The sequence below is a fragment of the Danio rerio genome, chromosome 6 (genome assembly GCF_049306965.1).
Source record: "Danio rerio strain Tuebingen ecotype United States chromosome 6, GRCz12tu, whole genome shotgun sequence".
Taxonomy (NCBI): domain Eukaryota; kingdom Metazoa; phylum Chordata; class Actinopteri; order Cypriniformes; family Danionidae; genus Danio; species Danio rerio.
Window position 1 is genome coordinate 62,858,902 of NC_133181.1, and position 18,271 is coordinate 62,877,172.

The 18,271-nt window shown below is 40.7% G+C and overlaps 1 protein-coding gene across 6 annotated transcripts in view; it reads left to right on the plus strand.

Annotated features, from left to right (window-relative positions):
• The first annotated feature begins 5,484 nt into the window (after positions 1 to 5,484).
• arhgap40 (Rho GTPase activating protein 40) overlaps positions 5,485 to 18,271 on the plus strand; it is a 52,941-nt gene continuing 40,154 nt past the window's right edge. For 2 of the 6 annotated variants that reach the window (XR_012408317.1, XM_073954812.1), the window contains exon 1: positions 5,485 to 5,662. Coding sequence is in view for 2 of the 6 variants with exons in the window: in XM_073954808.1 (XP_073810909.1) it covers positions 17,783 to 17,964 (182 nt within the window). In the remaining 4 variants the exon portion in view is untranslated. Of the gene's footprint in view, positions 5,663 to 15,687; positions 16,513 to 17,762; positions 17,965 to 18,271 lie in introns of those variants that run through there. The other 4 variants (XM_073954808.1, XM_073954809.1, XR_012408314.1 and 1 more) reach the window with 4 other exon arrangements.

Below are 18,271 nucleotides of genomic sequence, written 5' to 3' on the forward strand. Positions count from 1 at the left end.
CTAGCGTGGGCCTATTTCTCTTTATCAGTACATCTCTGCTGGATTTCTCTGTTCCCGCCTGCGCCTCTTCAACTCGTTCGTTATCCTCCGAGTCCCTACTGTGTGTAGAAGGCCGTTGCACATCTCCATAGAGGAGGCCGATGTAGATGGTTCATCCCTACTCTCACTTGACTTTTTTGAAGTGCCAGTTTTTAGCCAGGTGTCCATCTTGATGAATATAGTAAGCCAAAAAAAAAAAAAAAGACGACTGTACTTTCACTTAGCGCCTAATGTGAAAGGGCGGGGCTATTGTGATGCAGACGTGAAACCGCCAACCCAAGCTCATTCTGGAAAGGTAGCCCCGCGGACGTTTCTGGAGACCGCGATTTACGTGGCCGGAGGTACGTAAGGCTGCGTTTAGTTTTTCCGAGCGAACGCTGCGGGGTGGTGTGGTACCGCTCCGCCCCTCCTCTTCGCGCTCGCTGGCTGAAGGCTCACCTCGAGTGAAGGGTTTTCCCAATGCAACCAGTTTGTCCGCGTAGCTCACAGCGTTGCGTCGGCGGAGTGGAGGCCCCGGAGGAGGAGGAGGAGCTGGCCGCGGGGACGACGACCGGGATCGGGGAACAGCGGTTCCGGAAATCAGGTAAGACAAAAAACGGAATCCGAAAAATAAGGGTGAGAACGCGGCGGGATCCGAAAACGCGGTCGAAATCGAAGACGAGAGCTTTTGCTTTTTTTTTTTTTTTCTGGACGGCTTTTGCAAACCGTCGCTCAACTTTAGGGAAGGAGGAGGAGGAAGAGGAGGGCGGCCGAGTCGGCCAATCCGGCGGTTTTTCGCGCGAGAACGGCGCGGGCGCGAACGGCACGCGCTCCCGAGAGGCACCCAGGACACGAAAAAGCGTCCTCTTGCGGGTCCGCGAAAACAAAAACCGCTCGAATACGTACCTCCCAGGACGTAAATCGCAGCCCACAGAAACGTTCGCGGGGCTACGTTTCCACAATGAACCCGGGTTGGAAACCGCCACACGAGTGACTATGCAGAGCTTGTAAATTATAATTTGTAATGTGATTTTTTATTTTTTGTGAATTTATTTTCTCTCAAAAATATGACATGTGAAGTTTACTCAAGATAAATACATGAAAATAAAAAATCTGCCATTACAAACATTCTCTCACGCACACCCGGTGATCAGACAGTTTGGGAACCGCTGATATACACCATGAACAACAGCTACACTAATTATTCTCTTTATTCTCCATTTCCACCTGGGGAAACTCATCCCGAGGCTCCCAGAGACTATGCAGCACCACTGAAGCAATCCAAGACCAGCGACAAGATCCCAAGGTTTCCATAATCCTGGACCAGGCCGTATCCTGAGCAGCTGCTGTGGTGGTCATGGAGGAGTGGAGAGTGGAGGGCATGAGACTGATTCCTGTGACGCTCCAGGGACAGACGAGTCTCCACTGACGTCCAGCTCTCAGCCTCCACCGCTGAGACTGCAGCTCTGCACCAGACATTTGGCCAGTGGAGAAATGGTGGTGCCCAACTGAGTCTGGCTTCTCTCCAGGTTTTTATCCTTCACTTTCGCCAACTGGTGAAGTTTGTTCGCCACTGGCTTGCATGGTTCGGGATCTGTAGAGCTGCGCATAGATGGATTTGCTCTTCAGTGTTTGGACTCGATTATTATTAATTAATTATTATTATTATTAAACCACACTGAACTGAGCTAAACTGGACTGAACTTAAACTCTGAGAACTGAACTACACTGTTTACATTCACTATAATCTCCAATGTGAAGCTGCTTTGACACAATCTACATTGTAAAAGCACTTTACAAATAAAGAAGAATTAAATTGAATTGAGAGGATGTCATTGGCCCATGAACATTTCCTGCTTGTTATCAAACTATTTAATAACTACAACAAGAGGCAATTCAATCATAACGTCATAATCATAATGTTATTTATCAATATGTGGCTCTATTTGGGAATTAAAAATGTAAACAGGAAATACATTGGGACTATTGTCTTTGTTTACATCCCTCAAAATGTTCTATACAAGCTTTTTTTTCCAACATTCTTCAAAATATCTCCTTTTGTGTTCAACAGAAGAAAGAAACTCAAACTGGTTTGGAACAAGTGAGGAAACGATGACAGAACTGAGTCTTTTAGCTGAACTGTCTCTTTAAGAAGATGTCAGAGAAGCAGATAACAGGTGAACTGAAATGAAACGTTCCTGTGGTTGAAGGGAGGTAAAGGACTGACTGACTCTCCCTCACGTGCGTCCAGCAGCGCAGGTGACCGATGCCCTCATGTGCTGCTCAATCCAGTTACTGAATCTGTCCTGCTTACAGTAATACACACCTGTCAGGACAACAGCACACACACACACACATACTCATGCACACAAACACACACTGACGCATGTATACACACAGACACGCACATCTACACACGTCCCCTGTTTTCATCATACTTTAAATATAATAGATTTTTCATCTATTATTTTGCACTATTTATTTATTATCTTGCATATAGTACATCTTGTATACAGTATGTCTCTCGTCCTGCCTCAGAGCTGTTTACATCACCTCCCCCTCCCCCCTATTGTGCTCTACTGTTCATCCTCTACAGTAATGTCTGCTGTATCTTGTTGTTTGGGCCAACTTTGGACATCTCTGCCATATATTAACATCCATTCATTTCCTTTTCAGCTTAGTTCCTTTATTAATCAGAGGTCGCCACAGCAGAATGAACCACCAACTTATCCAGCTTTTATTTTACACAGCGGATGCCCTTCCAGCTGCAACCCAGTATTGGGAAACACCCATACACACTCATTCACACCCATACACACTATGGACAATTTAGCTGATCAGTTCCCCTATAGCGCAGGTGTTTGGACTGGACTGTGTGTGCACTCGGAGGAAACCCACGCCAACACGGGGAGAACATGCAAACTCCACACAGAAACACCAACTGACCCAGCCGGGACTCGAACCACAGACCTTCTTGCTGTGAGGCGATCGTGTTGCACACTGCACCACCATGATGCCATACATATACATTTAAACATAATTATTGCTAATATATTTGATCATATGTACATATTTGTGGTTGATTGTAAAAACTAATTAGAATATTATGTTAATGCCATTTGAGATGTCCGGATGACAGAGCATCAGAATGCAGTGTGTACAGTACTCTGAGGGTTACCCTGGTAACAGTGTGTGTGAGTGGGTGTGGCTTAGAGCTTCATCAAGGTCTGAGCTGGAACAATAGAAGGAAACTGGCAAGCAGCAAAACACACACACCTCAACACATTCACACACACACACACACACACACACACACACACACACACACACACACACACACACACACACATTGACACACATACTCTGTTAAAATAGTCGTGTTAAAAATACCCTAACATATAACCCAACTATAGGTTATTATAGCACCTTCAAAACTATGGGTTATTTTAACCCAATGCATTGGGTTATTTTGATTAAATGTTATTTTTTTCCATTCTGGTGTTTCTATTACTATTACTTGTACTACTATTAATTGTATAATTACGGCTGTGTAGATAAAAGAATGCCTCCACTGTGTCCTAAAGGTGAGAATGACGGCTGAATATCCCAAATATGTGAATCATTTCTTCAAAAAATAAAAAATAAATAAATAAAAAACTTTCGAGATGAACATGTGAGGTAGAGAAAGCGATTTATCCATTTAATATAGATCTGCTATGAAGTGCTCATTTGTATAATCAATAATTCAGGGTGCTGGTGAAACAGATATAAAAAACACGACACTGAGAGGTCATCTGATAAAACAAAAACTATATTATTATTACAAAATGACGCACGCATATTAATACAGCTGTTCTGTGTCAGGTAAATCAGTTCTGCTGAAATTCAACATTTTAACCCAACTGGATGAGTTATAATATAAAAAAACAAATAAAGGTTATAAATAACCCAACAAGCACCAAATATTAAACTAACTGGTTGAGTTATTAATAAATAACCTAATAAATGTTAAAAATACCACAAACAAAGCACCAAATGTGTTTAACTCGGCCATTAGGGTTAAATAAATAACTCAACGTATTTTAGTGTATAATAAAGGGATTAAGCCGAAAAGAAAATGAATGAATGAATGAATGAATGAATGAGTGAATGAATGAATGTATGAATGGATGGATGGATGAATGAATGGATGGATGAATGGATGAATGGATGGATGAATGGATGAATGGATGAATGAATGAATGAGTGAATGAATGAATGTATGAATGGATGGATGGATGAATGAATGAATGAATGGATGGATGGATGAATGAATGGATGGATGAATGAATGGATGGATGAATGGATGAATGAATGAATTAATGAATGGATGAATGAATGAATGAATGAATGAATGAATGAATGAATGGATGGATGGATGAATGAATGAATGAATGAATGAATGAATGAATGAATGGATGGATGAATGAATGGATGGATGAATGAATGGTTCCGTTATTAATAAATAATAAAGGTTAAAAATAACCCAACAAAGCACCAAATATTTTATTATTATTATAACCTTTATTTTACCAGGAATAACACTTTGAGATTAAAAATCTCTTTTACAAGAGCGTCCTGGCCAAGATTAGGCAGAACACAAGTCACATGAGTCCAACAGACAACAAACAAAAAACAATTAACATTTAACATGAATCACACTGACAAACTATTCCAAACATCTACAAACCTGTGCTTCATCTTTTATAGTCTTTTTAAAAGCATGCAGAGGAATCAAGCAACTGTGTTTGCAGATTATTCCAAGTAAAAGGTGCTGCGTACTTAAAAGCCTTTTTGCCCATCTCAGTCCGCACTTTAGGAACAGACAGTAAATAACTCTGTGACCGAAGACCATTAAGAACAGGCTTTTTACAAATGTAATGCTGGAGATCTGATAAGACCAACCTATACTAGTTTAACCCTATTTAACCCAACTGATTGAGTTATTAAAAAAAATAACATATTAAAGGTTAAAAATAACCCAACAATGCACCAAATCTGCTCAACTCAACCACTGGGTTAAAACTCAATGTTTTTAGTGTATTCATGCTCTCTCTCCCTTTCTCTCACACACAAACACTCATCCACACACACACACACACACTTTCTGATAATTAAAAATAACTGCTATAAATGTGTAATATTTAAAAGAGCACTCTAAAATAATGCCTGGTTATTTTAACCCATCTAGAGACTGCTGGGTTAATTTCATGTTAATTAAATGATTAGGACTGAACTGAGCCCTATGTTCGGGTTAACCCATATTTTACCCCAATATGAGATTAAATAACCCAGCAGCACATCTCAGAGTGAGTGTGAATGCATCTTTGATCACTCGCAGCGGTCACGATCAAACTACCTGGCGCGTGACACACACACACTCGCGCGCGCACGCACACACACACAGAGGCCGTGACGTCATGCGATGATTCGGCCTCAGCACCATCTGTGTGTCTGTCAGACAATAGCGGCTCGTGCTCGTGTTCCTCCTCGTCTTCAGCGCTATCACAGCAACATATCATCATCATCATCATCATCATCATCACTATAAGATCTTCGAGCTCAGATCTGCGGCGGGTCGTGTGGAGCTCTGCTCGGCTCTCAGGTCAGACCAATACTGTGCTTTTGATCGCTTTATTCATGCGCGTTATCGCCGGATATTGACACCTGATCAGTGCAGCAGCGGTCGGGTGTATGGCAGAGAGGGTGTAAATGTGGGATCGGGCTCTGTTTGCGCCACATCGCTCTCGTTTAGCCACAGACCAGCGCCTTTTTCCGCGTTGCCGGTTGCTATGGGCAGGAGACCTGTTGCTATGGGCGCGTGCCTTTGTCTGCTGGACAGAAACAATAACAGCAATGCAGCGCTGCACACACGTGTGTGTGTGTGTGTGTGTATGCGTGTGTGTGTGTGTGTGTGTGTGTGTGTGTGTGTGTGTGTGTGTGTGTGTGTGTGTGTGTGTGTGTGTGTTGATTTTGCTGCTTTAAGAGGACAGAAATGTGTACAATAGCACGAGTCTTCTCTATATTTACAACATTGAGATGCTTTATGATGACATGCATTGTGTGTGTGTGTGTGTGTGTGTGTGTGTGTGTGTACTGGTTTTGATGTTTTATGAGGACAATGGCATGGTTATGATGGGTATTATAATACTGAGGTGGTTTTGAGGAAATGTCCTGTGTGTGTGTGTTTGTAATGGTTTTGGTGTTTTACAAGGACATACGTGTGTATAATGTGTATATTGACATGGGTATGATATAGCTTTATGAGGTTTATGAGGACCATTGTGTATCATGACATTGTTATGATCTAGGTTTTACAAAATTAAGGTGGTTTATGAGGACATACATTGTGTGTGTCTCTGTGCGTGCGCGCATGTGTGTGTAATGGTTTTTGTGTTTTATGGGGACAGAAATGTGTATATTGGCATGGTATAATATCGGTATTACAACATTAATGGGATTTATGATGACATATTTTGTGTGTGTGTGTGTGTAATAGTGTCTGTAAAACTGGTTTTTGGTGTTTTACGAGGACAGAAATGTGTAAAATGTGTATGGGTATGAAATGGGCAGGTGGTTTATGATGACGTGTGTGTGTGTTTGTGTGTGTGTGTGTGTGTGTAAGAGTTTGTGTAATACTGGTTTTGGTGGTTTATGAGGACTAATGTGTATAATGACATTGGTCTGATCTAGGTATTCCAACATAAGGTGCTTTATGAGGACATATATTGTATGTGTGTGTGTGTGTGTGTGTGTGCATGTAGGAGTTTGTGTACCACTGGTTTTGATGGTTTATGAGGACAGAATTGTGTATAATGTGTATAATGACATTGGTATGATATCAGTATTTTACATTAAAGTAATTTATGATGATATATTGTGTGTGTGTGTGTGTGTGTGTGTGTGTGTGTGTGTGTGTGTGTGTGTGTGTGTGTGTGTAATAGTGTCTGTAATACTGGTTTTTGGTGGTTTACGAGGACAGAAATGAGTATAATGCCATGGAACAGTAGATGATGTGCTGAGTATCTTGTGGAAAATGCAGATCTTTAGTGCAGCGCTGCGGTGGTGTTGGATGAAAGCGTCTGCCAGATGCACAATATACTGTACATGTTTGATTTGCCATTGTTCATAATGTGAAAGATTTGGTTCTAAAGGGAAGCAGAGGTGTGTGTGTGTGTGTGTGTGTGTGTGTGTGTGTGTGTGTGTGTGTGTACAGTATATGTGGACCTTGTTTTCTATACCAAATGTCCCCACAAGTATAGCAGTACCAGTCTTTTTGACCTTGTGTGTTCATTGTTTTTGTCTCCTTGAGAAAAACAGCTCATAAATCACACAGAATGAAGTATTGTGAAAAAACTTTGTGTGTGTGTGTGTGTGTGTGTGTGTGTGTGTGTGTGTGTGTGTGTGTGTGTGTGTGTGTGTGTGTGACCCTATGTCCTGCTGTAGGTGTGTTTCAGCTCATCAGTGATGGTGTGTTGAAGCTCATGTGGGCAGAAAATGATGCAGAACTCAATAATTACATAATATGATCCTGCATATATGCTTTGGACAAAATGAAGAGTCATTTCATATAATGCTCCATCATTTATTTCATGGTGTTAAAATACATTAATATTGTTTAATAATTTACAGTATGAGCGCACTATTACACTCATTATGAGGATGGAGACAGACACATGAAGAACAGCATCGTCAGAGAGTCGTGATGATGAAAGTACATTTTTTACATTTGTGTGTTTTATTAAGCATTTTTATGTTGGAGCTGAAATTATTAGATTCTAAAATGAGTATTAATTTTTACCAATAATATTTATTTTATATTTCTACTTTGTTAATCAAACACTTGAAGTTCGAAATAAACTGAGAAATATAATCACAGATGAATGAAAATGTAAGAAATAGTCTTTTACTAGTGGACAATATATAAACTATGAGCTGACTGAATGTGCAGGAGTGCTGCTAGATCAGGATATGAGATGATGTTTATTGTGATGTGAGGTTTCTGTCATAATAAAAGCCTTTAATATTAGACAAAAGTCATGCTCAGTTTCCTCTTTATACTGCATGAAGGCCACTGATGTGTTCCTGAGTTCACTGAAGTGTGTTTGAGCCTCCGCAGATGACCTGCTCAGGTGTGTGTGTGTGTGTGAGTTTTGGGGAGTGTGTGTGTCCAGATGTCTGTGGATTATCTGCTGGTTATATGCAGATGGAGGAACAGTGACCTGTGTTTACATGCACTGCTGGTGTGTGTGTGTGTGTGTGTGTGTATTGTTGTCATGTGTGTGTGCATTATGTTGAGAGTTCAGCTCAGGTTTGTGACGCTCACACTCAGATTTTCTTGTTGTGATTAATTGCTGAAGCTGTTATCCCGGTATGCTGTATTATCACAGTATTTACTGAAGCTGCAAACAACTGCAAAACATTTTTGACCAATTGCTGTTAGTTTACAGTGGCACTTCATATAATGTCATTTAGGGCTGGAGGATAGTGGAATAAATATAACTAAGATGTATTTCTGCTATATATACTGCAATATGAATATCATTTCACAGGATGACGTGAAATAAATGGAAATAATTCATAGTTTGACGTTGATTGGGATGATTTTGTAGGGTAGCCCATCTGCATAAAATATACTAAATTAAATAAACTAATTAAAGCTCTGATGAATGACAACAGGACAAACATAAAAACAAAATAACAAGTGCTGGTTTTTGGTGGAATCTAAGAATATTGAGTTACCTGAACACATTTATCAAATCTATAATAACACTGTAGAGTCTTTATTTTAGAAATACTCAATCACTCATTCATTTTCCTTCAGCTTAGTCCCTTTATTCATCAGGGGTCGCCACAGCGGAATGAACTGGCAACTATTCCAGCATATGTTTTAAGCAGCGGATACCCTTCCAGCTGCAATCTAGTTCTGTTGAGCCAGTGTAGTTGATCAGTTCCCCTATAGCGCATGTGTTTGGACTGTGGGGGAAACCGGAGCACTCGAAGGAAACCCACACCAACACGGGGAGAACATGCAAACTCCACACAGAAATGCCAACTGACCCAGCCGAGGCTCAAACCAGAAACCTTCTTGCTGTGAGGTGATCGCGCTATATGAATATTGCAGATGCGCACATTGCGATATTGCTGTTTAAATCAATATATTGTGCAGCTCGAATGTCCTTGTCACAATATTAATCATGTCTCAGTGTCACCCAAATTTCCACCCTCAGATATCATCCAGAAGTATTGTATTTTTTGTTTGCATCAGTTTGAAATGTGGCTAAATTAAAGTACTGGAGTTGGAAATGCACTCTCTGCTTTATTCTTCAGGCAGTTTTTTGATTGGTGGATCTTACTTTTCAGCATGGTCAAGGTTAGGGATGTTGACCACAGCTGCATATGCTTGTAATTAGGGCTGCATGCAGTGGTGGAGAGAGTGCTGAAAAATCAGACTCAAGTAAAAGTAGCATTACTTACCTAAAAATGTAGTGCAGTAGAGTAAAAGTGTCTGCTGTAGATATTCAGTCAGAGTAGGAGTAAACAGTAGAGCTTTCCAAAGTACTCAAGAGAAGTGAGTATTACGCTGTGAAATACTGATGCGTTTACATGACATTTGTACATGTGTGTGTAAACGTAACATTCTGTAGTGCATTTAGTGATTGCCCAGCAGACACACAACGATATCAGAGGATAATATTAGGTCAGGTTTAGGTTGTGACATCAGGTGACCAAAATTTAAAGTCTAGCCAGCGTCTAAGGACAACATTATTACGATCTCCAATAATGACGTCAAATGACGTTGATATTTGGTTGATTTTAGGTTGTCAGAAAGTGACCAAAATCCAACGTTGAGACAACATCTTAAACCAACATCATAATGACGTCAAATACTGACATTTATTCATCAGGTGTGGCAACCAAATCCAACATCTGATAGACGTCATAGTGGTAACATCCACACAACGTCAAGCTGTGACATCATTAGACCTGATATTTGGTTGTTTGTAGGTTGAATGTTGGACATTGACGTTGGCGGCGGTCTGACGTTGAGTTCTGATGTCAACTTGATTTTCATTAACAACAAAAAAAAATGCAACGTCCATGACAGTAGGGTACAACATCAATCTGACGTCATGTTGACGTCTCGGCCTGCTGGGTGTTTAAGGCCATTTCGGGTACCAAAACCTGAAATTACCTTTGTAACTGGTATGTTACGGACCGAATCAGCATATGAATTTCGGTGCCACTGGTGCTGCGACAAGGAAGTGAGAAGCATCAAGGGGTGTATCAAAGGCACACATAGGTACGCGTGGTCACACCATCTCTAAACATTTAAATCTAAACAGCTTTGAGGAATACGGACAGGCGATGTCAGGCGTTTGTTCTTGTTGCATAGGGAACGGACGCATGCAGTACAGCGCATTCGGTGAGCGAGAGCGACTCTCTTCAGATCAACACGCATGATCGCGTTCATCACATCTGCTTAAACTAAGAGTTCTGAAGCGGATTTTACAAGCAAGGATTCTGACACGGCAACGAGAAGCAGACGCTTTACAAAAGTTGTGTGTAAGGGGGAAACACGTCAAACTTAATGACACATTTGAGGGCTCATGATCAACGTAAAGGCAGAGGAATGCACCGTCTCTGAAAGTTTGCGGCATCATCTGGCACTATCAATGAGTACACACATGGACACCAATGCTCCGATTTAATATGATTAAGACAGTACTCGGATTAAGAGTCTAGACTACCATGTAAACAGTGATTTTTGATTACCTTAAAGGACCACAGGCACCCTGCGTCGCCAAATGCGGAGGTTTTTACTTTCCATTCAACGTGCGGTAACTCCATTAAAGATCACTCTTACCGCTCGCATCAAATACCTCAGTTTGTCATGCGGACATGAATGAAACGTTCCTGAATGAAAGTGAAACTGCAGTGAAAGTCGAAAAATTAAAAATGAAACAACTGAAATGACATGAAACTCTGGAGGAAACATGAAGAGCGTGGTGACACAATGACGTTCAGCCATCCATGTACTATAACATGGAAGACGAGATCATGAAAAGAACGTTCAAAAAGTAACTCATGTAAACACCTGACGTTTACATGACACCAAACGTAGTCCAGCGGACATTTCTGGAGGCCGCGAAATACGTCCCGGGAGGTGCATATGGCTGCATTTCATTTTTTTAAGCGAACGCTACGGGGCGGTATGACGGCGTTCCCTTTCGCGCTTGCTGGCTGACCGCTTACCTCCGTGTGGAGGGCTTTCGCGCTGTAGTCGGTTTAACCGGTCAGCTCATCGTGTCACCGTTCAGATGCAGTGAGGAGGAGTTGACAAAGGTGTCCGGGTTCGAGTCCGGGGAGGAGCGGTTCCAGAAACCAGGTAAGACAGGTTCATAACAGTTCGCATAAGTTCATAACAGGGTGAGAACGTGGTGAAATCTGAAAACGTGGTAAAAAAAAAACAAAAAAAAACAGACAAGCGTTTTTCTTTTTTTAGACGGCTTTTCTAAATTGTTGCTCGGGTTTAGGGAAGTGAGCGGGCGGGCGGGTCGATCAGTAAAACTGGTTGGGTTCAGGGAAGGAGGAGGGTGGGTCAGCCGAATGGCTGGTCGCGCAGTCATTCATTCGGTCAGTCAGACAGCGGTCTCTGGTGGGTTGACGCAAGAACAGCGCGGGCGCGAACGGCACTCGCGAGAGACGTTCGAGATACAAAAAACCGCGTACAGTGCCCTCTCGTGGATTCGCGAAAACAAAAAATGCACAAATACTTACCTTCGGGGACGTATTTTGCAGTCTCTAAAAATGTCCGCTGGACTACGATTTCAGAATGAGCCTGGGTTGAAACAGTCTCTGGGTCAATGCGTGTGAAGATTTTGGGCATCTTCTTGGACACTTTTAATGCTTCCAAACAGTTTGCTGCAATTATAAGACGCCCATGTCTTGAGGGAGTTATTCTTTAATAAAGATATGTTCCTGAATATTTTAAACTCTGTCAGGCCTTAAAAACGTGCAACTGATAAATGTTCACTACATTGTGGTTAAACTCTGCAATAACTTGACAATTCTCATGTGTTCTGGACGGTTTCTCCTGGTCAACTATAATCATAACTCAACATTGCATATCCTGAGATATGACTATTGCAGATGTGCACACTGCGATATTAATGCTGAGATGATATATTGTGCAGCTCTACTTGTAATTTATAACAGATTCTCTGCCCTACAAAATTACCCAAATCATATAAAGTAGTGATGTATCTGGAAATAACTCTCTCCAAATACAGCTATTCAAGTCATCCGGTGAATATATATTCAATATATCACTCAATATAAATATATATTCAATTGTTAATAGTACAAGATTGCTGTGCTTGTAGTTTAAGTTATTACTTCTATTTGTGTTATTTATAATTGTACTGTTTTCCTACTGTTTCACACCTTGTTTTATGGTCAATTCTGCAGACTGTAAAAGATGTCTCCATTGTGAGTTTTTCCAACATTGTTGAGCGCACATTTAAAGTTAAGAGCAGCTTTCAGCTGGCATCATTCAGAATCATTGCGTTCATGAACAGGTTGATCTGTAAGAGGAGAGTGCTGCGCTCTGTGTTCACGTCTTGATCTGCTGATGAGCTCAGTAAAGTAGTTTATCTGCCATCTGTGGCTGTTTCTGGCCTTCACAGCAGGCATCTGAAGAGGCTTTTACATCACACAGACAATCTGGAGAAACTGAGGATCAGAGCAGCGATTCTGTGTCTCGCTCTCACTTAAAGCACGTTTTTTACATGATGGTATCAGGATGACAGTCTTAGGGATTTCTCTAAGGGAAATAAGGTGAAGAATCTTGATGTGACTATGGAGTTAGATCTGAGTTTCATTAGTTAAAGCAGACTGTCATCTCACACACACTGCAGGAGTCAGATGCTGTGTCTCCAGTGAGGACTCTGAGAGACTTGTTGATGCTTTTATCAGCAGTAGGGTGGATTACTGTAACGGCCTCCTCACAGGCCTTCCCAAACACAGTCAGACAATTACAGCTCATCCAGAACATCAGAGCACATCACAGCTGTCCTCAGGTCTCTACACTGGCTCCAGGTTACAGTCAGCATAGAGTTTACAGTATTATTACTGCTCTATACATCACTGAATGGCCTAGGAGCTCAATACATTACAGATTGTCACGGTTGGTAAGGGGAAAAAGGGAGCGAGGACTCAATTGCAGGCAAATAAGGATTTATTATAAAATACAAATAAAACAAAAAGGCAAAACAAACAACCCCGAGGGGGAAAAACACTAATAAAACAAATAAACAAACAAACAAACTTGACTGGGCAGGCAAGGCAAGGCAGGACTGGACACAGCAGGATAGGGAAAGATCGACGACAAACTGGCACAGGACAGAAAACATGAGGGGATTATAAAGCAGATATAAATTGACACAAACAGGTGTACATGACAAACTAATAAGGAGTTAACAGGGAGGGTGGGACTAGACAATAGACGGGAGAGCGCATGACACAGAGAGACAACACAAGCCATGCGCTCACATGAAACGAGACTAGAACACGCAGCCAATGAGAACTCATTAACTGCGTGTTCATGACAACACAAGCAACAATGAAGCACACAACAAAAGCACGTGACCACAATGTAAACACCGAGCCACGCGCTTTGACAAGAGACGCAAGACACGAGCACACGAGAGATAAACACCTTACCGTGCGCTCACACATAAGCAATGCGCATGCTTCATCTCAGAGCCTACCAAAACTGAAACCAACCAGACGGAGGCGCCGAGAATGAAGCAGTGCAATGCTGACAGAACGAACACAAACACTAGTACTAGCATCATGAAGGCTCGCGCACTCACGAAGACACACACAATGACAGAACTCAAAAGAACTCGAGCCAAGCACAACAGGACAGGACTAGACATGACTAGTGTCCAGACTCTGCCACCAAAACAAGAATTTACATGACCAGAGTGGCAGAACCCTGACACAGATATGCTCACTGAATACAAACCCAACAGATCACTCAGATCAGCAGGATCATATATAAACTAGAAACTCCAAGAGTTCAGTCAGAGCAGGGTGAATCAGCCTTAGGCTACTAACAGCGCCCCCTGCTGCTGGAATCAGCTTCCAGAAATGATCAAATGTTCACATCAGGACTGAACACACGTCTGTAGCTGAGCCTTTACTGAATGAGCACTGTGCTGCAGCCCACACATCACACTATTGTGTCTCTCTGTTCTTTTTCATTCATTTATAACAAGTTTAACACATTTAATCTGCTTTTAATCATTTTTCTTTTATTCTTGAGTATGTAAAGCACTTTGACTTATCATTGTGTATGAAATGTGCAATGGAAATAAACTTGCCATCCCTTGTCTATAGTCTAGTGTCTTCAAAACAGACAACATTCACCTTCATAAACCTGATATAAACATCTAAAGTCTGCAGTTTATATCTTTAATGGGTTTTTTTTGTCATCTCATACTTCAGTTTCTCATCAAATCTTCTGGCCAATCAAATGCTTTCTAGTGTCTGACATGCTCCGCCCTCATCTTCTCATTGGCGTTCATTCATTGCGCTTGAGCTTGACCACTCTCACTAGCAGAGCTGTGACAAAAACAACACGCTATTGGCTATTTTCAAAAAGGGGAGTTAAGTCAATTTAAACATTGAATTAAATAATGCACATTTCTATACTATAGAAGCACTTTAAGCTTTACTGGTTATTTTCCATTCTCACTCTGCAATAAATACTGCTCCTAAAGTACAGTCTTGCTTTCAGAAATAATGTCAAAATGGGTTTGTCCTTAACATAAGCAAAACAATCTGCCAGTGGGGTAAGAAAAATAATGTTATATCAAGCCAAAACAAGATTATTTTGCTTGTTTTAAGGAAAAACTCACATTATTCCTGAAAATGAGACAATAGCTTTTGCTTGTAAATGCTACATGATTTAAGGATTGTTAGATATTTGGGCTATATATATATACACTAGTATGGGCCAGAGGTGGCGTTAGACTTTCTCATTGTTTGTCGGAGAGGGTTGTAAAACTTCCGTCATAGCCTGTTATTGACCGTCATTTAATTAGCATATTTTCTAATTGTTTTTTTTATTTATATTTTAATAATGAACTGCACGACAGGCATATATTATTATTATTAATATATTTTTATTAGCTAAATTATTCATTTATTCATTTGACAAATGAACACAATCTCCTATCTGCCTTAACTCATATCTTCCTGCTGTGTCGTACTGAACTGGGTGCTGGCCTGTGCGTAATCAAACTCATCAGGGGAGACCGATACAGAGGCAACTGTCATTAAATTCTGTGTCTTTGCCTCTGAAAGTCGACTTCTCGTTCTCTTTTATTTTGTTCTGCTGCCACACTGGAGACCAGAATTACTAGCACCACTTCAGCAGCGTTTTATAGTTAGGAAACATTTCTCCTGAGGAAGTGATCAGAAGTTTGCTGGATTCTCTGAATGTGGGATTTACCAATCCTGCAAGCACTCGTTTCACCGGGAAAAAATACTGCAGCACGCACTCCTTCTGCACCTGCGCTCAGTAGTGCTCAGCTCACAACGCAATCCAAAGCACCTGACCACATTGTTGCCACTTGGTTGACCCGTAACAACAGCTGTCGGCGACTGAGGATTTTTGTCTGTTTGTTCTTCATCGTCCACTCCATCACTTCCTCTTTATTTCACCTTTATTATTAATATCACAACTATTTGGCCATATAAAGAACCTTCTCACACTGCTGTGACATTTCTGCAACTACGCAGCGGTGACAAGAGGAGACAAAACAAGGACAGTCGCCATCAGCTGGACAGGAGTGGGAATTACAGTTAACTACAAATTACAACAGATCCCCCTCAGCATAATCCGTCAAAATGACGGATCACCTTCAGATTTTTCCATCACTGCTGAAAAAAATCCATCAATGACGGAAAATATTGGGTTAACGCGACCTCTGGTATGGGCGTATATCTCCAATGAGCCTGTGTTGGATTATTAATAACATTCCAGCTAAAAATATCCACAGATTGTGTGTGTGTCCTGAGAAACCAGCACACCAGTGGGGAAATGTGGGATTTTGTTGCATAAGACTGTTATGTATTCTGCTTTGTCAAATGCTGTAGAAAACATCCCTGTTCTTCAGATTAGCTGACGTAGACGTGTGTCACAAGTTTATAATCCCGTCAAACTATTCCTTCAAACAAAGAGCTCAGTTTTCCTCAATTGTGTAAGCAGATTTTCAGCTGCCGATGATTCAGTTTGAGCTCATTTGTGCTGCAGCAATGCTTTACTTTTAATTTCATTTAGTTTGTTGCGGGGTAAACAGCTAGCTTTGGTCTCTGTGACATGGTGATGTACTTGAAGAGTAATATAGAGGTTTTATAAGATTGACTCAAGATCAGTGTTGGGTAAGTTACTGCAATAAATCTATTAGTTATTCATTTAGACTGCAAAAATGCATTTCTTACTTAAAGTTTTTGTCATATTTCTAGTCCAAATATCTTAAAGTTTTTAAATTAAGAAACATTTTCTGCACAAGTAAAAAATATTTGGATATAATGAGTCAAAACAAGCTGAATAATCTGCCAATGGAGGAAGCGTTGTGTCAAAAGGAAAAGCTAGATTATTTTGCTCACCCCGTTGGCAGATTATTCAGCTTGTTTTAATGAAAAACACATTATTTCTGAAAGCAACAATATTTTCTGCTTCTTGATTTAACAATTGGATTTTTTTTTGGACTCGAAACAAGACAAAAAAAACCACTCAAAACAATAAGATTTCTGTATTCTGATTACAAATAAAATCTGCATTAGGATTACACACTTTTAACATAACTGAGCTAATAACCTTTATAAGATTAATATTTGTTAGTTAAACGTAAATTAAATAAATAAGAACAAGATGTATGTAATGATATCAATAAATCTAATGTGTTTTAAATCCTCAATAATTGATCTGTGGTGTGGGGAATGGAGCTGCCACAAATTTACCCCTGAATATAAAGTAAAACAATCTCATAGAACTGAACTATTTGGATTTAGATTTGGCTTTTTCTACAACTAAATATACAGTATTTATTCACATCTTTTAATTGATTGAATCTAATAGTATTTGATCCTAACAGATTTAGATTAATTCTAATGAATCTGACAACAAACATTTCAACAAAACGACAAATTAAATAAAATCAGAAGGTTACAATTAGTGATAATCTTAATTGCACTCAAAAATACTTAATTAAAATGAGCTGAAACAACACAATTCTTGAGATTTCATTGGGACAACTTGATTTTTTTATGTTTAATCCACATACATTTGCTAAAAGTGTTACGTTAATCGATTTGTGTTGGGACACAGGAACCCTGCATTTCTTACAGTGTGTGATTCAGAGATCCACACAACTCCTTCATGTTGTCCCAACACAAATTAATTAAGTTCACTTACTGTAACTGTTTTTACAAATTGAACATAAAACAGTCCAGTTGCCTCCCCAAAAACGGAAGAATTGTGTTGATTCAGCTCATTTTAAATAAGCAGTTTGCATCTTTTTTTTGAGTGTGTGAGAGGAGTGTGTTCTGCAGTGTAAATGCTTGTTGATGTAGGGTCTGTTGTATATTTGGAGTGTAAGCGAGGGTCAGTAAGAGACTGTTTTCCGCAGTGTCCTCTTCCTGTATCAGGATGCTGGGCTGCGGGGACGTTCCTGTGCGCAGCGCTCTGGCGTTTGTGTGTTTTGTGCGCGGGGATTTCTCCGACGGCCGGCTGCGCAGACACACACACCACTGCAGGATGCCATGGGGGAAACACAGCAGCCCGCGCCGGCTCACGGGACCCAGCAAAACACACACACACTCTCCGGCCAGGTAGGATGAGCGTCAAACACATCTGGACAGCAGATCCGAAACTCTTTCTGTGAACTTTGTTTGTGTCTTTTTACACTAAACTGAACTCAGTCATTAGCTGAGCTCTTTACTGACTGATAAAGAACAACACTTGAGCAGTTCAGCATTCAGCATTCACTAACACTGTAAACTACACTTTCTGCAATGTTTTCTGATTGTCCAGAAAATGCTTCTTGATTTTGGGTGTCACGGTGGCTCAGTGGTCAGCACTGTGGCCTCGAAGCATGAAGGTCTCTAGTTTGAGTCTCGGCTGGATCAGTTGGTGTTT